This window comes from Musa acuminata, chromosome BXJ1-6 (genome assembly GCF_036884655.1).
Source record: "Musa acuminata AAA Group cultivar baxijiao chromosome BXJ1-6, Cavendish_Baxijiao_AAA, whole genome shotgun sequence".
NCBI lineage: Eukaryota > Viridiplantae > Streptophyta > Magnoliopsida > Zingiberales > Musaceae > Musa > Musa acuminata.
In genome coordinates, this window is record NC_088332.1 from 38,329,696 (window position 1) to 38,348,727 (window position 19,032).

General features: G+C 36.4%; 4 protein-coding genes across 9 annotated transcripts; 3 read left to right on the plus strand and 1 right to left on the minus strand.

The window, feature by feature from the left end:
• Positions 1-1,264: 1,264 nt before the first annotated feature.
• Positions 1,265-6,618, minus strand: LOC135676848 (uncharacterized). Its single transcript, XM_065188488.1, has 7 exons — positions 6,369-6,618; positions 5,581-6,291; positions 4,423-4,778; positions 2,701-2,909; positions 2,229-2,485; positions 1,963-2,141; positions 1,265-1,854 (listed from the first exon to the last, which is right to left on the minus strand). Exons 1-7 carry the CDS (start codon positions 6,577-6,579, stop codon positions 1,783-1,785), a joined length of 1,995 nt encoding a protein of 664 aa, XP_065044560.1. The 5' UTR covers positions 6,580-6,618; the 3' UTR covers positions 1,265-1,782.
• A 665-nt stretch (positions 6,619-7,283) lies between these two features.
• LOC135677522 (uncharacterized) lies at positions 7,284-7,910 on the plus strand. Its single transcript, XM_065189880.1, has one exon. It carries the CDS (start codon positions 7,284-7,286, stop codon positions 7,908-7,910), a length of 627 nt encoding a protein of 208 aa, XP_065045952.1.
• A 346-nt stretch (positions 7,911-8,256) lies between these two features.
• Positions 8,257-9,217, plus strand: LOC135677815 (uncharacterized). Its single transcript, XM_065190223.1, has one exon. It carries the CDS (start codon positions 8,392-8,394, stop codon positions 8,935-8,937), a length of 546 nt encoding a protein of 181 aa, XP_065046295.1. The 5' UTR covers positions 8,257-8,391; the 3' UTR covers positions 8,938-9,217.
• A 1,742-nt stretch (positions 9,218-10,959) lies between these two features.
• LOC135580763 (glutathione S-transferase TCHQD-like) lies at positions 10,960-15,053 on the plus strand. 6 transcript variants are annotated; one of them, XM_065188493.1, is made up of 4 exons: positions 10,960-11,037; positions 12,858-12,903; positions 13,760-13,970; positions 14,057-15,053. In XM_065188493.1, the coding sequence occupies exons 2-4, from the start codon at positions 12,888-12,890 to the stop codon at positions 14,643-14,645; spliced, it is 816 nt and encodes a 271-aa protein (XP_065044565.1). In that variant the 5' UTR covers positions 10,960-11,037; positions 12,858-12,887; the 3' UTR covers positions 14,646-15,053. The 6 variants fall into 6 exon arrangements, with proteins under 6 accessions (XP_065044565.1, XP_065044566.1, XP_065044562.1 ...); XM_065188490.1 differs by having other exon boundaries at positions 10,964-11,037; positions 13,748-13,970; XM_065188494.1 differs by lacking the exon at positions 12,858-12,903 and having other exon boundaries at positions 10,963-11,037.
• The last annotated feature ends 3,979 nt before the right edge of the window (positions 15,054-19,032 follow it).

Genomic DNA, 19,032 nt, shown 5'->3' on the forward strand with positions numbered 1-19,032 from the left:
GTGACAAGAGCCTTGTATACTATGCCACCACCTTTTGCCTAACATTTCAAACATATGTATGTAGTCATATAGTGATATTTGACTAATTCGAGGCTGAAAGCAAGATTTATCTCATCTCCAAGAATTTATTGCTAATATGTGCATCAAGGGCAATAAATACACCATATATGTACTATACTAAGCACAATCTCCCTTTTCTTCCCTGAAAAGGTGCTTTGATGTTAGCTGGTTGTTTATGAAAACATCTCTAGGTTGCTAACAGCTCAATATTTGTTTTCTCTGCTTGTAGTTGATAAAAGGAGATCATATTAGTTACCTAAATATCTGGATTAGCAACAACAAATGGCTTAAACAATTTATCTCTGAAATCATGAAATACAGCAAAAATACCACCAACCCACCAAATACCTGAATGATTTAATTGCAATTTATTTTATTTCAAATAAATGTGAAACTGCCAAATGAAAAGACAAGACACAAATACTTTACCTGCCCATGTAATGAATCTTCCTGCATTTTCATTTCTTTGATGCTCATCAGGCCAGTCAGATTTGTGGTCAATAGACAAAGGGATTGCTTCACCATAAAACGATGGTCACAATTTGACAAATAAAAAGCAAGACAGGTTAATGTTTGATACACATCATGGTAAGAATCTACTGAACATATCATACATTATCATAAACAAGCAATTTCAAAGCAAGTTATTAGAATAACTTGCCATAATTGCAATCTAAATTTTTTTAGAAGTATATAAAAGTAAATCAACAAAAAGACTTTGACTTCATTAATTATGACCAAAATGAAACTAATATTATTTCAAAGAGAACTAACATCAACCAGGCAGTCCAATTAGACAGATCTTCATAGCTTACAATGTTTGTTGAACAAGAAAAAGTAATCAAGCATAACCAGAAGAATCATATTGGTGTATGTTAAAGTTGTTTTAATCCTGTTTCTGCAGTTATGAGAAGGATGACAGCTTCCACACTCCAGGTTACTACTGAATCATTCTAAAATTTATTTAAGTACTCACCTGACACAGAAGTTTAGCGTAAAAATTGAAACCAAATGGAGTACCTTATTTGCCACTGCTGAAGATGAAGTTGGGATCTGATGGACCATCACATGCTCGACATCACCACCCGGCACGAAGGATGCAGATGCAAGGGACACACTTTTTGGTTTAACTTTTGCTGAGAGAACTAGTTCTAAATAGGAAAAAGGAAGAGGGTCTTACAGTATTTTTGGCTGAGCTATAGTGTTGGTACAGAAACTAAATTGTAAGGCATTCTTTCATCATACATAACTTATTATTTAATACAAATAATATTTACAGCTCAACAAAAATTAAATAAATCCTGCAGTACATGTATAACAGTATCATCAATGCGGCATGGTGTGACCCGGAAATAAATTAATTGGGTGGTCATACAGAAACTGCCACAATGTGCAGACAAAAATTTGGGCCCACATGAAACCCTAGGGCCCAAAAATTACTGACAATTATAACACACATATCACATGATTAGGAGCTTCAAATCTTCTCCAGCAAATTAGAAATGAAGTCGTCGATGCATAATGGTACAAGGAAAAATGGATACATCTGTGACCTTGGAGAACTTGAGCATAAACTTCGTGTGGAGCAGTCATTTATATCCATGATCACACCATCTTCCTGCACTGCCTGATCTGTCATGCACCAATGAGATGATAAAAGCAGTATGAGCAGCCTCAAATTTGTTTTCCTTCTTTGTTCAAGAAAAACAGTTATCTTGCTGATTATGTCGGATTTTTCCTCTTCTCTTCCGCTCTGTGATGAAAAAGCTTTGCCATAGAACGCCTCTCACAATCCTGGCAATCGAGAATTTTCAGATCTAATAAAAGAAATATAAGAAGAAAAGCCTAATGAAAAATGCTTAATTCATATACTTCTTGGTTTAAGGTAGTGATGGCATGTACCTTGAACATATTTAAGTGAAAAGGTTTTGCAGGATTGGTCCTTCTAAGTTTCAGATATGTGTATGCAAAACTCAGCTGATCTCGGGGAGTAAATCTGTCAACTTCATTGAACCATATACAGGAAAACAAGTTGGACATCGGAGTATGCGCTCTTACGATAAAAGAGCCTTCTGGGACATCTGTTTAAAAGATTTTAAAAGTTAAAACAATAAAACTGAAGACAGCATGTAAAGACAGTCACTGAAAGGTAGAAAAATATTCCATACAGCTAGGAAGCAACTTGTTGGGATCTGAAGGGTCAAATCTCTTCAATCCATCAGACTGGTAAAATTCAAATTGTTGATCAATGACGGTGTGGTTATACTTGTTCAGTTTTTTGTTCTGCAGCACCTCTTCCCAAACACAGTGCCGATCATAGTGATTAGAAATAGCATACTCATAACCTCGTCGCCAAAGAAAATATTCTAAGATGAGGTAAGGATCACTCTGAAGTCGCAACTTGCTGTCAAGCCAAATTGAGTACCTGATCATGCAAATTACAATATTACACAGCAATGACAGACTGACAAGCATATGATTCACATCACCAATGTGAAAAGCTACGTGAAGGGGGCATTAGAATTGAATAGAAATCATCTCACGAGATGAGAGAGAGAAAATGTCACCTAGAACAAAGACTACCATTTTATTCTCAGTATTAACCAAGCCAAAGTACAATTTAGCTAGTTGCATTCTCACCTGGCAGAAGGGAAGAGCCTATGTGTCAACAACTTGGGAATCTTCCCAACTCTCCGCATGTCTGTATATGGTAAATTTTTTACCACCACTATCTTCCACAGACCAATGACCCCATTTTCCATCTTTTGTCCTTCTGACAACAAAGTCTTAAGCGTGATTTCATCCATGAACATAACAAAGCAAACATTTTTCCTTGACAAAGGTGTGATCTGCAAGTATTAAATTACATCTTTTGAATCATTGTCAGAAGTACGATTGTTCTGCTAAAGATTGTATAACAATAGGCAGTTATACTACTCATTGCACTATTGCAATTCGGTCTAAGCTAGAATCTAGACAACTGTCAAAACACGTATCGTTACAGGAACCAAATAGAATATGTCATGTCAAATTATTATCTCATGTTACAAAATATAAGTTTAGAGCTGTGAACAGAAGAAAATTTCTTGATTTGGCACCAACGTATTTGATGACAGGAAGTGTTATCACTATGATCATCAACTAATATAAAAACTGGCAGAAGCGAAAGCCTCTGAACACCAAACGATATTAAAAACAAATTTTTTTTGTGGCTCAAATAATCAATTCACATGTCTACTAGGCACCTTTACAATGTACTTAATTTTGTTGAGTATGAAGATATTATATATTTTTTTCTTACACTATATCACGATTATTTCTAACCAGTGGAATCAAAGGCAGATACAGCCCTCGAGTACCACTGCGATGCTGGCTATTGGCTACAAAATAGTTCATACAAGTCAAAAGTAACATGATGATAGTATTAGCAAGAATACATTTTCGTGATATTTATCTCATGGTTTATCTTAGGTAATATTGTATATCAACAGGAGGACCTACAGATAATTCAGTATCGACAGAAAAAATATTAGCAAAATCATTTCAAATTACAATCCTGCAGCCGTTAGAACATATGTCAAATGATATACCCTTGGATAATGAACTACAATATGCAATTATTTCAATTTAGCAATATCTATTATTTTATAAAAAAAATAAATTCAAAGTAGAGATTAGATTATTAGCCTCATTGCCAAACTTCAACGCAAAGCTGCAACATCCCAAATATGTATAGAACATGAAGAATGCATAAAATAAACAATTATTTTCAATCAAATTATTGCTGAAAGTGTAATAGTTAGGGTTCCAAAAGGAGACATGATCATCCATGCTCTTTCCAAAAATAGGGAATTGGCAATATAACACAACACCAATAAGTTCTCAAGGAAAATTAAATAGATTTTTATAAATGGCTATTAAATTTATGTCAACCCTCCTAAATTAAATAATCTTCCTAACAAAACAGGAGGAGAACAGTGTTTGAAATAAACGAAAAACTAGTTAATTACAGAATTATCTTATCAAGTGTAGATTAAAATTGACCAATCACAGTGCAACTGATTAAAGTTCACTAGACCTTGTATATCTCCATGAAATGTGGACAAGTGACAAACTTTGTTATGTAGACTGCTAGTTCATATTAAATCCAAGATATGCCTAAGAGCCAATGAATCACAGCCATTGAGAGGAGTCATTTTCTAAACATATACACAACCAGCTGAAAGCATGTCCTTGGATCATAGGAGCAAGAACTATCTGAATAATTACAAATCACAGGAATCAAATGAATTAACATGATATGTTGGGTTACAGTTGAATGCGTACATGTCTCTTTATAAACATGAAAGATAAAGCTAGTACCGTTTTGCTAAAAGGTGTTCTCAGACGATCTGAGTTTCCAAAGATGCAAGAAGATACAGCTACATGGCAACTGCTCATAAATTTAACATCATCTTCTGTAATATCAAATCCAGTACTTGGGGAACCAGTGGGGCCTCTAACAAATCCACAGTTTATTGTTTGGTCTTGGGCAATAAACGACATTTCCCTTTCTTCTAAAGTCTGATGACCAGCAAACCTCGGCTCCCAGTTCTCTAATCCATTTGGCCTGTTTTCAATATGTGTATACTGCAAAGAGAAACTTGCAATTTTCTTTCCATGTAAAGGCTCTACGATTTGAGCCGTAGAGTTCAAGAATTTGATCTCACACGATGAACCTGATCGACAGAGAACATTTAGATCAATGATCAGCAAATAAATAATTTAAGGAATAGAGTTGCATAGTGCAATATATACACAGTATCATTGATTCAATTTCATTGGTGACAGAACTTATCTCTTCTTCACGACAAAATAGAAAAAGATTAAGAAACCAAAAAAGTGTTTGTCAAAATTTGTTTTTTTATCTCATTAGAAACTATATCCTTTTGCAGTTTTGACAATATAACCTGACAAATTTGCTGTACAGGTAACTTTACCAATACAATCTCATTCCATGCCAACTTGACACATATAATTAGGGCATTTCTGGTTCTCTGCATCTTTATAATGATAGTTACATATTTATGTATAAATCAAACTATACCTGCACCTAAATGCAAGCTCACTTGTTTGGTTCATCTGCATCAATTGACGCAGCATGTTAAATCCAGTCATTACAATCATGATTCAAACGATCAGTTAAGACAATTTATGTTGGAGTAATAGAAGGATGAAATATTTTAGTAAGCATCTACATTATCTAGTGTTCTCAATTGTGGGGAAGGATCCACATAGATAGGAACAAATAGTTGGCATGATTCCTCTTTCATATCTTTTGCGATCACAGTTTGAATCAAGCAGGCATTTTGTTGGTTGTTTAGAATTACAATAGAGATACTCATTTGTTCTCTTCTTGGGGAATCTGCATTAAGAATAAGCAAAGCAGTAAGTACTGCTATGCTTTAGGCACAGCCACTATCCAAAGGATACGATGACAAATATGAAATTGAAGAAATACATAAAATATCGATAACTCACTAGAAAATTTGTGGTGTTTTGGTTTTCTTTTTGAGCCTGACTTCTTCTCTGAGCTGGAATGTCTCATTGTCTCACCACCCACACGAGCCTGACCCTTCTTTGAGTTTAAGCTGCCACCAGCACCACCCTGTGTCTTGCCAGAATCTTTCTCACGCATACCCAATGATGCATCTTTCTTGACTTCGCCTCCATCACCCTCACCTAGTTCCCGTATCCTATCAGCATTATCGATTTCATTATGCGTGTCCTGCATATCAGTGGCATCATTGTACTCGTCATCAAGATCATCCTCCTTGACCTCAGTATCCTGCTTCAGCTCCTCATCATCTTCTACGGAAACCTCGTTTTTCTCTTCATGAGAATACAGCTCCGCCCGCCCACCCTCATTGGACAATTTGTCCTCGGTCTTCCCACCTCCCTTCTCCTCAACTTTATCCAGGCGATCTTTCATGGACACCTGCTCTTTTCCGCTCGTTCCACTCTCCGAGAACCCTTTTTTTTCCACGCCGTGTTGGTCCTTCGACAAACCCTCCTTGTTGAAATCGTTGTCCCTCCTCCTATCATCCCCATCCCAGTACCTCGAATCGCGGCCGATCTTGCCCGAGCCGCGCCCGAACTTGAGCTCCGTCGAGTGCGCCGACCGATTCACCCGCGGATGGAACTCCAATTCGTCATTCTCGTCGCCATCCTTGGCCAAATCTCTTCGAACATCTGCGAAGATTAAAACTCTGAGGCAACAACCAGATCAATGAAAGTGAGAAGAGTAGGATTCGGGGAAAGCGCCGCACCCTTGCGAGAGGAGGAGAGTCGACCGGAGGTGGCAAAGGTGACGAGGAGGACGACTGCGAGGGCCACGGCGAGGACAGCGGCAGAGGGGCGTCGGTGGGCCTTGCCCAGGCGGCGGATCCGGGCGGGGCGTTGGGGGATCCGGTCGACGGGGTCGTTGTGGACACGAACGGCGAGCCTCTCCGTGCCCGATGGCCGATACTGAGCCATCATCACATTCTGTTTTCTTCGCTCTTCAAAGACAAGATTTTATACTTTCGTCTCCAACACTTCTTTTCTTTATCATATCTTTCCCTTTTTTTTTCTAGGGTTAGGAAGGGGAAGGTATAATTTATTATCGTTTAATTAATTATTACAATTGATTTATTAATTTTATAAATATAAATCACTCAATCAAAATATTTAAATTCAATTTAAATTATTATTTTGATTTTTTTTCTTGATTTATTAACTTTATAAATATATCAATTTGAAATATATTGTCAAAGTATAATGATGGCTATCCCTCTCACCAAATATAATGATATTAAACTTATATATGTCCAGACTCTTCAAAAGATATTTTTATTGAGATAACACTATTACATATATATATATATATATATATATATATGTGTGTGTATGTATATATATATATATGTATGTACGTATATATATATATTAGCAATTAAAAGTTCGTGTTCTGCTGCGTTGTCTTCTTCAACGACAGGACCACATGTGGAGACTTGATTGCAGAGTTCTCCTCACTCAGCTGGACAACTTATTTTCCTTGAAACATATGCAGCATTTTGCAGTGATGAGAATGAAGTAGAAGCAAAGCAATCAAACTCATCATCTCCATCATCACACTAACATAACATGCTTGCATTTATCTCCTTTGCCTGAGGACTTCACCATTGTCGCCCATGTCAGAAACCATGGAAGGCCAAGCATCCTCTGTTCCTATGCGAGGAGAGGTGGAGACGACTCGCCCCTTCCGGTCGGTGAAGGATGCTGTCGCAGTTCTCGACGAGCGCTTTCTTTCCGGCCATGCTCGATCTCCGAAGGCCAAGACACGACCAATAAGATCACATCCAGCGCCAAAGGCAGTCTTCTCGGCCTCCACTTCGCCACCTTCCTACACCTCTTCTGCAGCGCTCTCAGTGTTCAGCTCTCTGAGAAACGTGGAGGCAGAACTAGAGAAAATGAAGCGAGAACTGATGCTCCTGAAGGAGAGAGAATCCGACACGGCAAGAACAATTGCCACTCTCAATTTCCAGTTCCGTAAAAGCATGTGTAAAGCGGCAGAGATCGACGCAGCCGCCACCGCAGCAGAGAGCAGTGTGTCAATGGAACTGCCTAATAAAACTCGGAGCGAGCCATGCCGAGATGACCGACCAAGAAACGTCGAGAAGGAAAATGACTACGGTGGGAGGAGAAAGATCAAACTGCACAAGAGGAAGCCTGTCATTCCACTGATCGGAGATCTTCTCTCCAGGAAAACAGAATCCACTGATCTCAGCATCTCTCTCTACCCTCGTTCCACAATCTACTGCTTCAGCTAGTCTTCTCCCTGCAATTGTTTGTTTCCCTTTCTTTTCTGTGTGCTGTGAACTATCGATGCTGTAAGCTTTATATATATATATATATATATATATATATATATATATATATATATATATATCCGATGACTACAAATATATATGATTCAAAGGATGGTCGAAATATTGATGATGCCAGCCAGCTGAGTGCTCTTCGTCAGGACATTTCATACAACAGCATCAACTCTATATAGAATGCTGTTGAAGGCTAAATATATCCCTTCCCCGCTCTTTCCTCTCTCTCTCAGAGCCTGGCCCTTGTTTTACGTGAGCCTCTGTAGAAGGCTTCAACCTCCTTCCAATGGCGACCGGCTTCTCTCTCCTCCCACCACCCGGGAACAGCTGGAGAACATAGCACATCAGAGAGAAGCATCGACGCAGATGTGATCGAAGTGGACCCGCAGACCGGAACGATCGTCTCGGCGGCAGCCTCTTCTTGGCACCAATGCCGCCCAGCGAGGGAAGGGGCCGTAACTTGTGCATCTGGTTTATCTCCTGCCTCTTCTTTCTCGTCCTCCTCGCTGGCGGAGCTTTCCTCGTGCTCTACATCACCTTGCCCGAAACCAAAGACACGGCCTGGTTCCCGATCGCCGGGATGACCCTGGTGACCGTTCCGTGGATGTTCTGGTTCACGACGTGCATCTACCGGTTCGTCGCGACGGGGAAGGAAGGAGGAGTGAGACCGGTGCCGACCAGAGCTGCTACGATGTCCCCATCTGGCGGCGGTGCGGCCGCCACCGGTGCAGCAGCCACCGCCACAGTCGACTCACCTGTTAATTCCCCGGGCGACGCGAGGAGGGTGAGGTTCGGCAACGCCACCGTCATGGGCACACAGAACGACGCCGACGGGGATGGAGGGCCGGCAGGCGCTAGTGGGCTGCCGCCGGGAGAAGAGGCCGAGGAGGATTCGGATGCCACACTCGCGTCGAGCGATGGTTCGTCTCTCAACTCGCACGAGAGCGAAGTGCCTCTGGCTTTCTCCATGTCTTGATCATGGTTCATCAGCATCAGTTTTTGCAAGAACTGAACTCCTTCCTGCGTTATCTTTCATCTCTGCTCACAGCTCCCATCCATTGATTCGAATTCTCCATGAAAGGAGGCAACTGTAGAACATGAGCATAGGCCGTTTGTTCATACAATCGTTGAGCATTTGTTCGTTTAGATTCTCCTCTCTCTTCCGCCACATCTGCCTCATCTCAATCTTTACCCTGTGGTTCAACTCATCACTTGTGATCGTTCCAGCTTTCTTCTTCGATTCATTGATTTCTCACCCTGACACCAATAGAAGTAGGTTGGGTTCATCTGTTGGAATTTGCTGTTCTACTTGTTATCTATCCACGGTGAATCTGCTGCTCCACAAATACTATCCATGTATATATTGTAATATTGGACGTCATATCGAGCTAACTGATGCTATTATTGCATTTTAGATCACAAGTGTCTGCTGTATCTTGTGATCTTGATTCAACCAGTTCTACCTGCTTCCTAAATGCACGTGATATTCATAAAATCAAATAAGTTGATACCAGTAAACTTAGCAGAAATATATGGGCTAATTATATATTACCTCTCTTATGATTAATTATCTTTAACATTTTGATCCTTAATTTTTAAAAAAATATATTGATATTCTTATAATTGTGAAAGTGAAACCATTTACCGTAATGATTTTATCAACGCAAACATAAAAACAAAGGATAAAAATATAATTTTAATATTTCAATTAATAATGGTAAACGATGATACATATGTAAAATAGTTAATAGTTTTCACCTCTCACCATTGCTCTCCTCCCTCGTAACAATTACCCACAACGACATTGTTATTTGTCACCATCGACGTCATCACTTTTGTTTTTTATTTTCGTGTTTCTATTATTAAAACTGACGTCGCTAAGATAAATAAACTCAAATGTCTCATTTTCATAACTATAAGGATTTCAATGTAACTTTTTAAAATGTAGTGAACGATATGCTAAAGATAGCTGACTTAATTTTTTGTTTTGATTTGTCTTAATTTTTATAAAATTTGAAACTAATTCCAAACCATCAATTTTATTTTTATTTTTTAAATATCCATCTGATTAGTTGTTTATTAAGCTATTTGAAGGTGACAATTTATCATTCCGAGGATATTTGATCATTTAAGATTTTTATTTATTTTTAATTGGTTCAGATTCTAAATTCTAAAAGCTTTCATATATATCATTTGAAGAATATATATGAGCATATATATATTCTTCTAAATTATAAAAGCTTTCATATATATCATTTTGGTTAATCTCATTTAATTAAGACTTTTATTGATAACAATGAACTTCAATTTTTTAATGATAATAGGGACATTAAATTATTTTACGTAATTAAGTATTTTTACTAAAAATTAATCAGTATTAACTACAGTTACTCGTGAAAACGGAAACATATTACGAAATCGAAATTAAGGGCGTATACGTTATTTCGTAACTTAGAAAAGGAAGTATATTACATATACATATCACAAGCTTACTTGTACAGCGGACAGCAAATCCAGCCGCATCGTGGAACGCCACGTGTTCTTCGGAATTTTGGGGCTAGAATTACTATCCCCACTCTCTCTAAGTCGTGACATTGACCGCCTCGCGTCGACGTAGTTTGGTCGTGGTCGCATACAATATATAATGACTTATTTACCCCTAAGGAAATCCCATACGGCAAAAATATAAAAGAACTGTGCTTATAACATATAAGAAATCATAATGCACAATATCTGAGCCAAAATTTACAGCACTATATCTTACTTTGGGAATGATAAAATGATGCTTAAATAAATCAAGATAAAAATGGATATATATATATATATATTATATTTGATTTCAATTTCATTAGGGGTAAAAATGTAACTCGAATTACGTAGGGGTATATGAGTAAAAGCACGATGTTGAACGCGAAGCGGCAGGCAACGAGAAAGGGGGGACCCACGGAGAGCATAAAATAATATATATATTCCAGGTTCGTATTCCCGCAGGGCAAAGGGCGTCGCCACCAAGCGAACGAAGCTTCACGAACTCGCGAAGCTACTCGTCATTCTTCCGATCTCTGCCGAGTTCAAGGTCCCGCGCCCTCTTCTCCTCCTCGTCCTGTTCTCTCTTCTTCTTCTTTTTTTCATTTTAAATGCTATTATTCTATTAGTAATTTTGAAGCGATGGTCTGTAGAGTCTGCGATTTCCACAAAAAAAAAAAAGATCCTTTTTTTTTTAGTTGCAAGAACCATATGATGTGGAAATAAACCATAGGTTACCGTAGGAATACTCTCTTTATCCTCCCATGAATAGCTAATCCCCAGAGGAACCGAGTATTGGATGCCAATTTTGGGAAGTCAAGGAGCTGTGCCGATTGCGGCAGAGATGGTCATACTGATTGCAGAGTTTAATTGCTGATATTACTTTTTAGTAAGTAAAAGCTATTAAGTTGGTAATTCTGGTAACAAAGATAAGATAATATGAATTGTGGTTGCTTTCTGATTCTTTCGATGATTTACATCGAGGCTTTAAACAATTATGGATACCTCTTGCTTATACTCCCGGTTTATTTATTTGACATATATAAAAGTTGTGAACTTTATTACTGAGTAATGTTTCAGAAACCTTCTAAGAAAAGTTTAGGAATCATACATAAAAGAATTCGGTTTTTTTTTTTTTTTAAGGAATCAATATTTAATCGTTTACTTATTGGATTAACAATGTTATCTGTTAGAATTTGAGAGATGTACTGGAGTATCAATGTAAAGCAGATATTCCTTTTTTGTTGACTGAGGTCCATTTGATATTTGATATTTGACCTCTGTCAAGGAGAGTTAAAATAGAATAGAAACTGCCGAATGTTCTACAATGAAGGTAGCCATACATTGAGAGTTGAGGAGAATAGAGCAATTTTGATCTGAATGTATATTTCGGTGCTTTTTGGCATAACATCGGTGACTGCCTTTCTTTTCCTTGGGACCTTTGATTACATTACTTTTTCAACTCAATTATTATATGCTTGCTTTATTTCTCAGGTTCCTACGCTTCATTTGGTCTCCAATATTGGGGACAAGAGTTACATCTTCAATTTAACTTCAAGGACAAGCTTGCTTGATGCCTTTACACTGCTTAAGGATCTATCTGTCTCTCGTGTCGCTAATTAACATACTCTAAAGAAATGTGACAAATAATTTATCTTTATGGTTTTTCTAACATATATAAGGCCCAACTGATATTTAATATTTTTTTTATAATGTATGTCATCATAAGCAAAAAAAATTATCACCTTCAAGGTGATAGACATGTCCCTATTTCTTACTTCAATCATATCTCCTAGTACAATTTTACCACTGTTAAATTTGTAAGGGATTGAAAAAGTTAATTTTGTGATAGAAATAAATCTTTAGCTCTATATATATGGCTATATTACATTCAATTACGATGGTTTTCATATATTTCCTCGAAAAGCAATTGGGGGATACATGTCCGCTCTTCTTTTAATAAAAAACTATGACAAGTTGAAAGTATCTTCATGCATCAACTACAGCCAATAACCTCTCATTCATTATAAATAGAATTTGAGGATGTTTCTGTAAAAAAAGTGTTGTACATGAAATATCTCGAAAGGTTTTATGAACGAACAGTCTGAGGTTTTTTACTTGATATCTCTGTAATATTTGTTGTTTATATCTTAGTTGCTCTTTTTGTTTGCTAGAGTGCCTTCTCTCTTTGTTGTTTTATTTATATTTTTTGTATCTTCTGTAGTTTTGCATTTTGGAACTTATTGTATTGAGAAATTATTGACACTTAATAGATCAAGTGCTTCTAAATTTAAAATTTTTCTATATTTGTTTCATAGCAATCATCAAACTTTTGAACATTCTTGTGAATTACATTGTTGATTTTGCTAGTGATGATGCATCTGTGCTACCTATTTGGTGATGGCTAACACATTTGGTACGAAAAATTTCAGATCCTGTCTTCTTTAATCCGTTTGTTACTTGATTATCTAATGATTTCATATGGCAAAGAAGAATTGAACTTCAGCCTCTCTGAATTTGGTTGCTAGAAATCACTTATCAAATCTAAGAAGCATTTGATGGTCTTGATTATGGAACTTAGTTTTTTACCATCGTGAAATCGAAGCTGTCAAACTGTTATATTTACTAATTCTCGTGAAAATTTAATGTTGTAATCATATTTGCAATGGTTTCTTGATGTTTATTCTGGCAGCCTTTTTGATACAGCTTATTCTAGTTAATTTTGTTCTCAGCATCATCATCGAAGTCCAAAACTTTTAAGCAAGTAATTAAGTCATCATAGTATCTTACCTGTCTGAAAAGACTGAAATTATTATGTATCACAAGGTATTTTTCTCATTTCATGAAAGGGAATAGTATCTTGCATATTATGCATTGCTAAAAGAGCAGCTTGATGCAGAAGTCTTCTGCTAATACAGGGTTTGGGAAGGATCAATCTATGAATTAGAGTCTCTGTTTGCTAAAACATAAAAACTGATCGTTCAATTGTTGCATTGTTGCTTATGGTGGCCTAGCTCCAATCCTAAAAATCACACTATCACTAGAAAACGTTTTGGAATATTGCGTCATCACTGAAAAACAAGATTTGGCACCGGTGTATATATTTCAACATTCAACTTTGGTATAAAACATGAGCAGTTTTTGGACCCTGCTAGATGTTTGAGATTTATGTCATGATTATGTAAGTATTCATATGATGCAAGCTTATTTTATTTTTGGCATCAAAAGTATTTGGGAGTTGAAATTGATTGGATATGTAGCTCTTGGTGCAGTCATGCAGCTGTATCATCATCCTTATTCAATGGACAGCCAGAAAGTGCGTATAGCACTGGAAGAGAAGGGGATTGATTATACATCGTATCATGTTAATCCTTTAACTGGGAAGAACATGGATGTTCCATTCTTCCGCATTAATCCATCTGCAAAGCTTCCAGTCTTCCAAAATGGTTCTCATATCATTTTCCATGCCATTGATATTATCCAGTAAGTTTCTTATCTATTGATTATATACTTTTAGGTGTTTTATCTGGTTATTTACTTTATGGCATCTTGCATCTGACTCTAATGAGGTACATAGAGAGGCTCTCAGTATCTCTTAATGGGGAGGAGAACCCCATTAGTAGCAAAGTCATGGAATGGGTGGAGAGAATCGAAAGTTGGAATCCTAAAATATTCACTCTCACCCATATTCCAGACAAGTATCGGCTGTTTGTTTCCAAATTTATCCGGCGTGTAGTGATTAGTCGGATGGTCGAAGCCCCAGATTTAGCTTGTCTCTACCATGTAAAGCTTCGAGAAGCCTATGAAACAGAAGACAATTTGAAGGGCCCAATGAATTTGCAGCAGAGTGAGGAAAAACTATCTAGTCTTCTTGATGATGCAGAAATACAACTGAGTGCGACAACATATTTGGTTGGTGAAGATTTTACCACGGCAGATTCCATGTTTGTTCCAATTCTGGCACGAATAACTCTGCTAGATCTAGAAGAGAAGTATATCAGTTGCAGGCCCAAAATAACAGCTTATTATGACCTGGTAAAGCGGAGGCCAAGCTACAAAAAAGTGATTGGGAAGTATTTCGGTGGATGGAGAAAGTATCGAACACTTCTTAAAACAATGTGCTTTCTTTGCATCAGAAGCATGTTTGGGAAGTACTAGAAAATTGAGGGTGTCCAAGGTAGTTTGAAGACATCAGTTTGTGCAGCATACAAATAAAACTGATATACTTGGGATCTGCTTCATCATTGCCGGCATATTTCATACAAAATCTTCTGAAAAATACAAGTAAATAGTGAAGTTTTTTTTATATGGGTCAGTGAACACTTGGGTGAAGTTGCTAGTTCTTGTTCTTGTAGCTTTGGTACCCTCTCTTCCTTTTACATCTGCCATTAGCAAAAGATATTCTTCTGTGAAATAATGTTTTTCTTTTCATTTTTATTAGCATTTCCTTCATTTCAAAAAGTGGAGGTGAAGTTGCATGTATTATTCTCTGCCTTCTTGTAATATACCAAAATTTCTTACACACAAAGTTGAATTGAGATTTTAAAAAAGCATATACTATTTTCACATATTGAGCATTATAGGATGAAACCTTCTTTCTGTGTCTCATGGTGTTTTTTTTTTTTTAATATCACCATACAGATTCCTTCAATTCTTCAGATTGATATTTAATCTCTCTGTTCACAACTACACAATGTTGTCCACCACTGAATGTAAATGGAACTACAACTGAGTTCTGTTCAGAGAAGATAGTAATTCTCTGTTCTTTTACCTGGATTCTCTCAATTAATAAACTAACACAACAATTTGTTGTTCAGTGTTCTCTCAGCACCATGCAGGTTTAAGCCTTTCCTCCCCAGCTATATTGAGCACAATGTCTAGGTTTCAGTTCAATCAGACTACTAGTGATTGGTATCTCATGGAACTTAACAGTATGGCCCAAAATGTTTAAATTGGGGTTCTTGTATGCCATCTAAACTTGTTTGTTGATCCAACTCACAACTGTATCTTGCATTGAGGCATCACATGTTTGCTGGGAGGTTTATGGCTGCACAAGTATCCTTTTTCTTTTTCTCCAGGGAAGAAGAAGAAGAAGAGCTCTCTTAGGTGCAAATTCTTTGTTTCATCTAAAGCATTAGCTTCTTATTACAGGATTTTATAACATTGCTACTCTTCTATTAGTGATGGAGGAAGGAAGATACAAAATTGATTATGTAGGTAAGACAGTCATGCATATATCAACTACATGGATTAATTGGTCTATCAATTTTGTTTAGCATAAATCATCGAATTGATAGTAATATACTCATCAAACTTTCCTTAAATTAATCTTAGTCTTGCTCATTTCGAATGTGAAACTAAATGGAATGTTAATCTTCATAAGTTATCTATGATACCAAATGTCAGGATTATTTGACTTATCAATTTCGTTTGATTAAAATCACTGGTCAAAATGTTTAGATTGAAATTAATAATAATACATTCATCATATCAGATCCTTGTAAGTTAGTTTTAATTTTGCTCATTTTTTTATGTTGGACTAATTAAGGTGATACAATTTTTTTTCACTTATGTGCTTGACGTCTAGGTCCAAACATAACTCAAATCAAATCTTACTATAATGCATGTGATACGTAGCTAGTGGTAGTTTCACGTTAATTCCTTTTAACTCTATCCATGAATAGTCTTTTCGTATTCAGATTCTTTCATCGTATCTGAATACAATTTCGATATCATATGTTATCTTAGTTTGATAGGCTAATTGATCCATCAACGGAGAATTAGTCTTTAGCATCAATATTGTATGCGTTGTGTCAATGGTTGCATCAAAACCCAGTGGTTGAAAATGGTTGTTGCCCCATCGGAAGGGACAGTGGGAGCAGTACTCCCACACCTCTCTCATGGCGCTATCATGGAAGGCTGGAAGCAACTAGCAGAGCTACTTTCCACCTCTCTTTGGGCCAGGCGATGACACGGTCCACTCCATGGGAAGTGGGGATAAGATCCCATCCATCGACAGAAACCGATGCTTTCTTCTTCTTCTTCTTGGAGCTCAGCGGGCGTTTACTCCGAGTGTCAGTGGAAGACTTGGCAGTGTGGGATGGGACTGCTCGAGTTGGCCTCGAGCAAATCCATTCCAAATCGCCAAGAATCGTCTACTCGTCGACAAGTGTGGAAAAGATGCAAGTAAAACTCTCTCGAGAGAGAGACATTGGTTATTGACTGCGTCCAACTACAACTATGCTGGTTTTGCCACATGAGTCAAACAGCTCGAGTGACCCACTGCAGCTCTCTCTCTCTCTCTCTCGCTCTGTGGAAAGAATCAAAGAGAGTAGAAGAACTGACTTCTCTCTTTGTCATCGACTGGGTCACTGGCACTAGATGAAATGTTTCTCTCTCTTAAGAGAGACCGTAGTGAGAAGAAGAAATGTGGGTGCTACTGTCGACGAGGCATTGACCATCGGTTGATGCTTCCTTCAACATCTCGAGTTGACACGCAGCCAACGATGCCATTGCCATCGAAAGTGTGAGAGTTGACATGCTATACGTCAAATAGTAATGGCATGTCCCACACGTTACGTGTTAAAATGATTCTATAATGGATGAGACTCTCACATAGTCTTCTCACTACGACACAATAAAGATCACAAAAATAGGGTGTTATGTATCAAAATCCCCATTTTTTGGCCGTAGAAGAATGTTTCCTGTCGTCCATTGAAAGAAATTAAGGAAATAATTTTCTCTTATTAATGATGACCGAGTCAACATTACACCATCACCAATGCGAATTTTCATTAACTTTTAGTTGGTTACTTCTCGGCTAATAAATAAGTAAATAAATATTACAAGAATATCAAATTTTCATTTTCTGCATTAGTCTTTGGATTCTTATTTTTTGTATGAAAATTTTGGATGAATTCCCTGTAAAATATATATATATATATATATATATATATATATATATATATATATATATATATATATATATATATATATTTTTTTTTTTTGGTTTTTTCCGAGAATTTTTAGAATTCCTTAACAGTATTTTTTCTTTTTAATCTAATACTTGAAATATTAGCCATCTATTATTTTTTTCTCCTTTTTTTCGTATGGATCGATTCATGAGAAAATAAAGAAAAAAAGGGGCAGGTGGCTGGTAATTCTATATATTAGGAAAAAAAAAGGTAGTCGATAAAAAATTCTGAAAATAAAAAAAAGCCAAAAAGAACAATTTTATTAATAATTCGTCCAAAAATTTTACAATATTCCAAGTGTATTTTATGAAAAAGTATTAATTAGGCTGCATGTCTATCCTTCAAAGATATTTTGATTTTTTTATTTATGCAAAATAATCATATTTATTCCTCATATATTTATCCTCTTTATATATATATATATATATATATATATATATATATATATATATATATATATATATATATATATATATATATATATATATATACTCGAATTGACATATCTCAAGAAGTAATATGAGAAGATCCATCGAACGTTTTCTACCGTAAAGTTCTCTAAATCATGTGACCAAGTATAATTAGTGTCTACCAAATAATAATTAAGTAACAAAGATGCAAACATAAATATATATTACCCTTTTATGTTTGGACCCTATTAATATCGTAATCACTGTACTAAAAAAATTAAATTGGGATCCCTATAATTCTAAAAATAAAATAAATAATTTTATTTATCATAATACGTAATATCATGTGCTCGATCGTATGTGAAAATGATGGGCAAAAATATAATTTCAATACCTCTTTCGTTTCTAATGATTTTATTAATAAAAAATAAAAATAATAAAGATATTAAAAAAATTTATGCTGATTGTGATGTTACTTATTATATGTTTTATCAATATAATTAACGATATTAGGATAAATAAAATTATTCATTTTATTTTTAGAATTATAATGATTAAATATAAATTTTTTAGGTATAGATATCGAAGTATTAATAAGATTAAAAATATAAAAGACAATAAAGAGAATATGAAAGAGAAGGGAGGATGGATCGGCTGTCATGCATCGTAAAGAGAAGGGAGGATGGAGACTATGAAAGCATTGAATACATGGGAGGCGGAAAAGAAGCCGCGTGGCGAGCGGGCGGTGGCCCTCCTGGTAGGGCAGCTTGTGGGCCCCCTACCCCCAAGCATCTCATCCTTGTGACCACTACCAAAGGTGTGTGGGGTTCCCTACGGAACACACAGATCCTGCCGTGATGCGTACGAGAAGAGAAGAAGCCATCTCTGACCTCCGAGTACAAAGAGCCGATGCATTGATTGCTTGCTTTCGCAGATGACTCTTAAGCATGAGTGGTTGCCATCTCGTAGTTGTTTTAAGGGTTAAGTTTTAGCCCCTCTCGTTTTATGTTGTTTTAAATTATTTTAGTTTTTATGATCATATCTAAAATAATTTATATATTTAAAAAATATATAATATATAAATTTACGTGATATGCTGACTCATAATAAATTATTAATATAATAATATATAATTTAAGTAAAAATATATTAAATTGTGAT

What these genes read in the sequence shown, in the direction of transcription:
- LOC135676848 (XM_065188488.1), bottom strand. Translation starts at nt 6,579, where the DNA reads ATGATGGCTCAGTATCGGCCATCGGGCACGGAGAGGCTCGCCGTTCGT. An exon ending in CAACAAGTTGCTTCCTAGCT is followed by an intron (nt 2,142 to 2,228) that starts GTATGGAATATT and finishes TCTTTTAAACAG; the next exon opens with ATGTCCCAGAAGGCTCTTTT. An exon ending in TTCACTTAAATATGTTCAAG is followed by an intron (nt 1,855 to 1,962) that starts GTACATGCCATC and finishes CTCGATTGCCAG; the next exon opens with GATTGTGAGAGGCGTTCTAT.
- LOC135677522 (XM_065189880.1), top strand. Translation starts at nt 7,284, where the DNA reads ATGGAAGGCCAAGCATCCTCTGTTCCTATGCGAGGAGAGGTGGAGACG.
- LOC135677815 (XM_065190223.1), top strand. Translation starts at nt 8,392, where the DNA reads ATGCCGCCCAGCGAGGGAAGGGGCCGTAACTTGTGCATCTGGTTTATC.
- LOC135580763 (XM_065188489.1), top strand. Translation starts at nt 13,681, where the DNA reads ATGATGCAAGCTTATTTTATTTTTGGCATCAAAAGTATTTGGGAGTTG. An exon ending in CATGCCATTGATATTATCCA is followed by an intron (nt 13,971 to 14,056) that starts GTAAGTTTCTTA and finishes GACTCTAATGAG; the next exon opens with GTACATAGAGAGGCTCTCAG.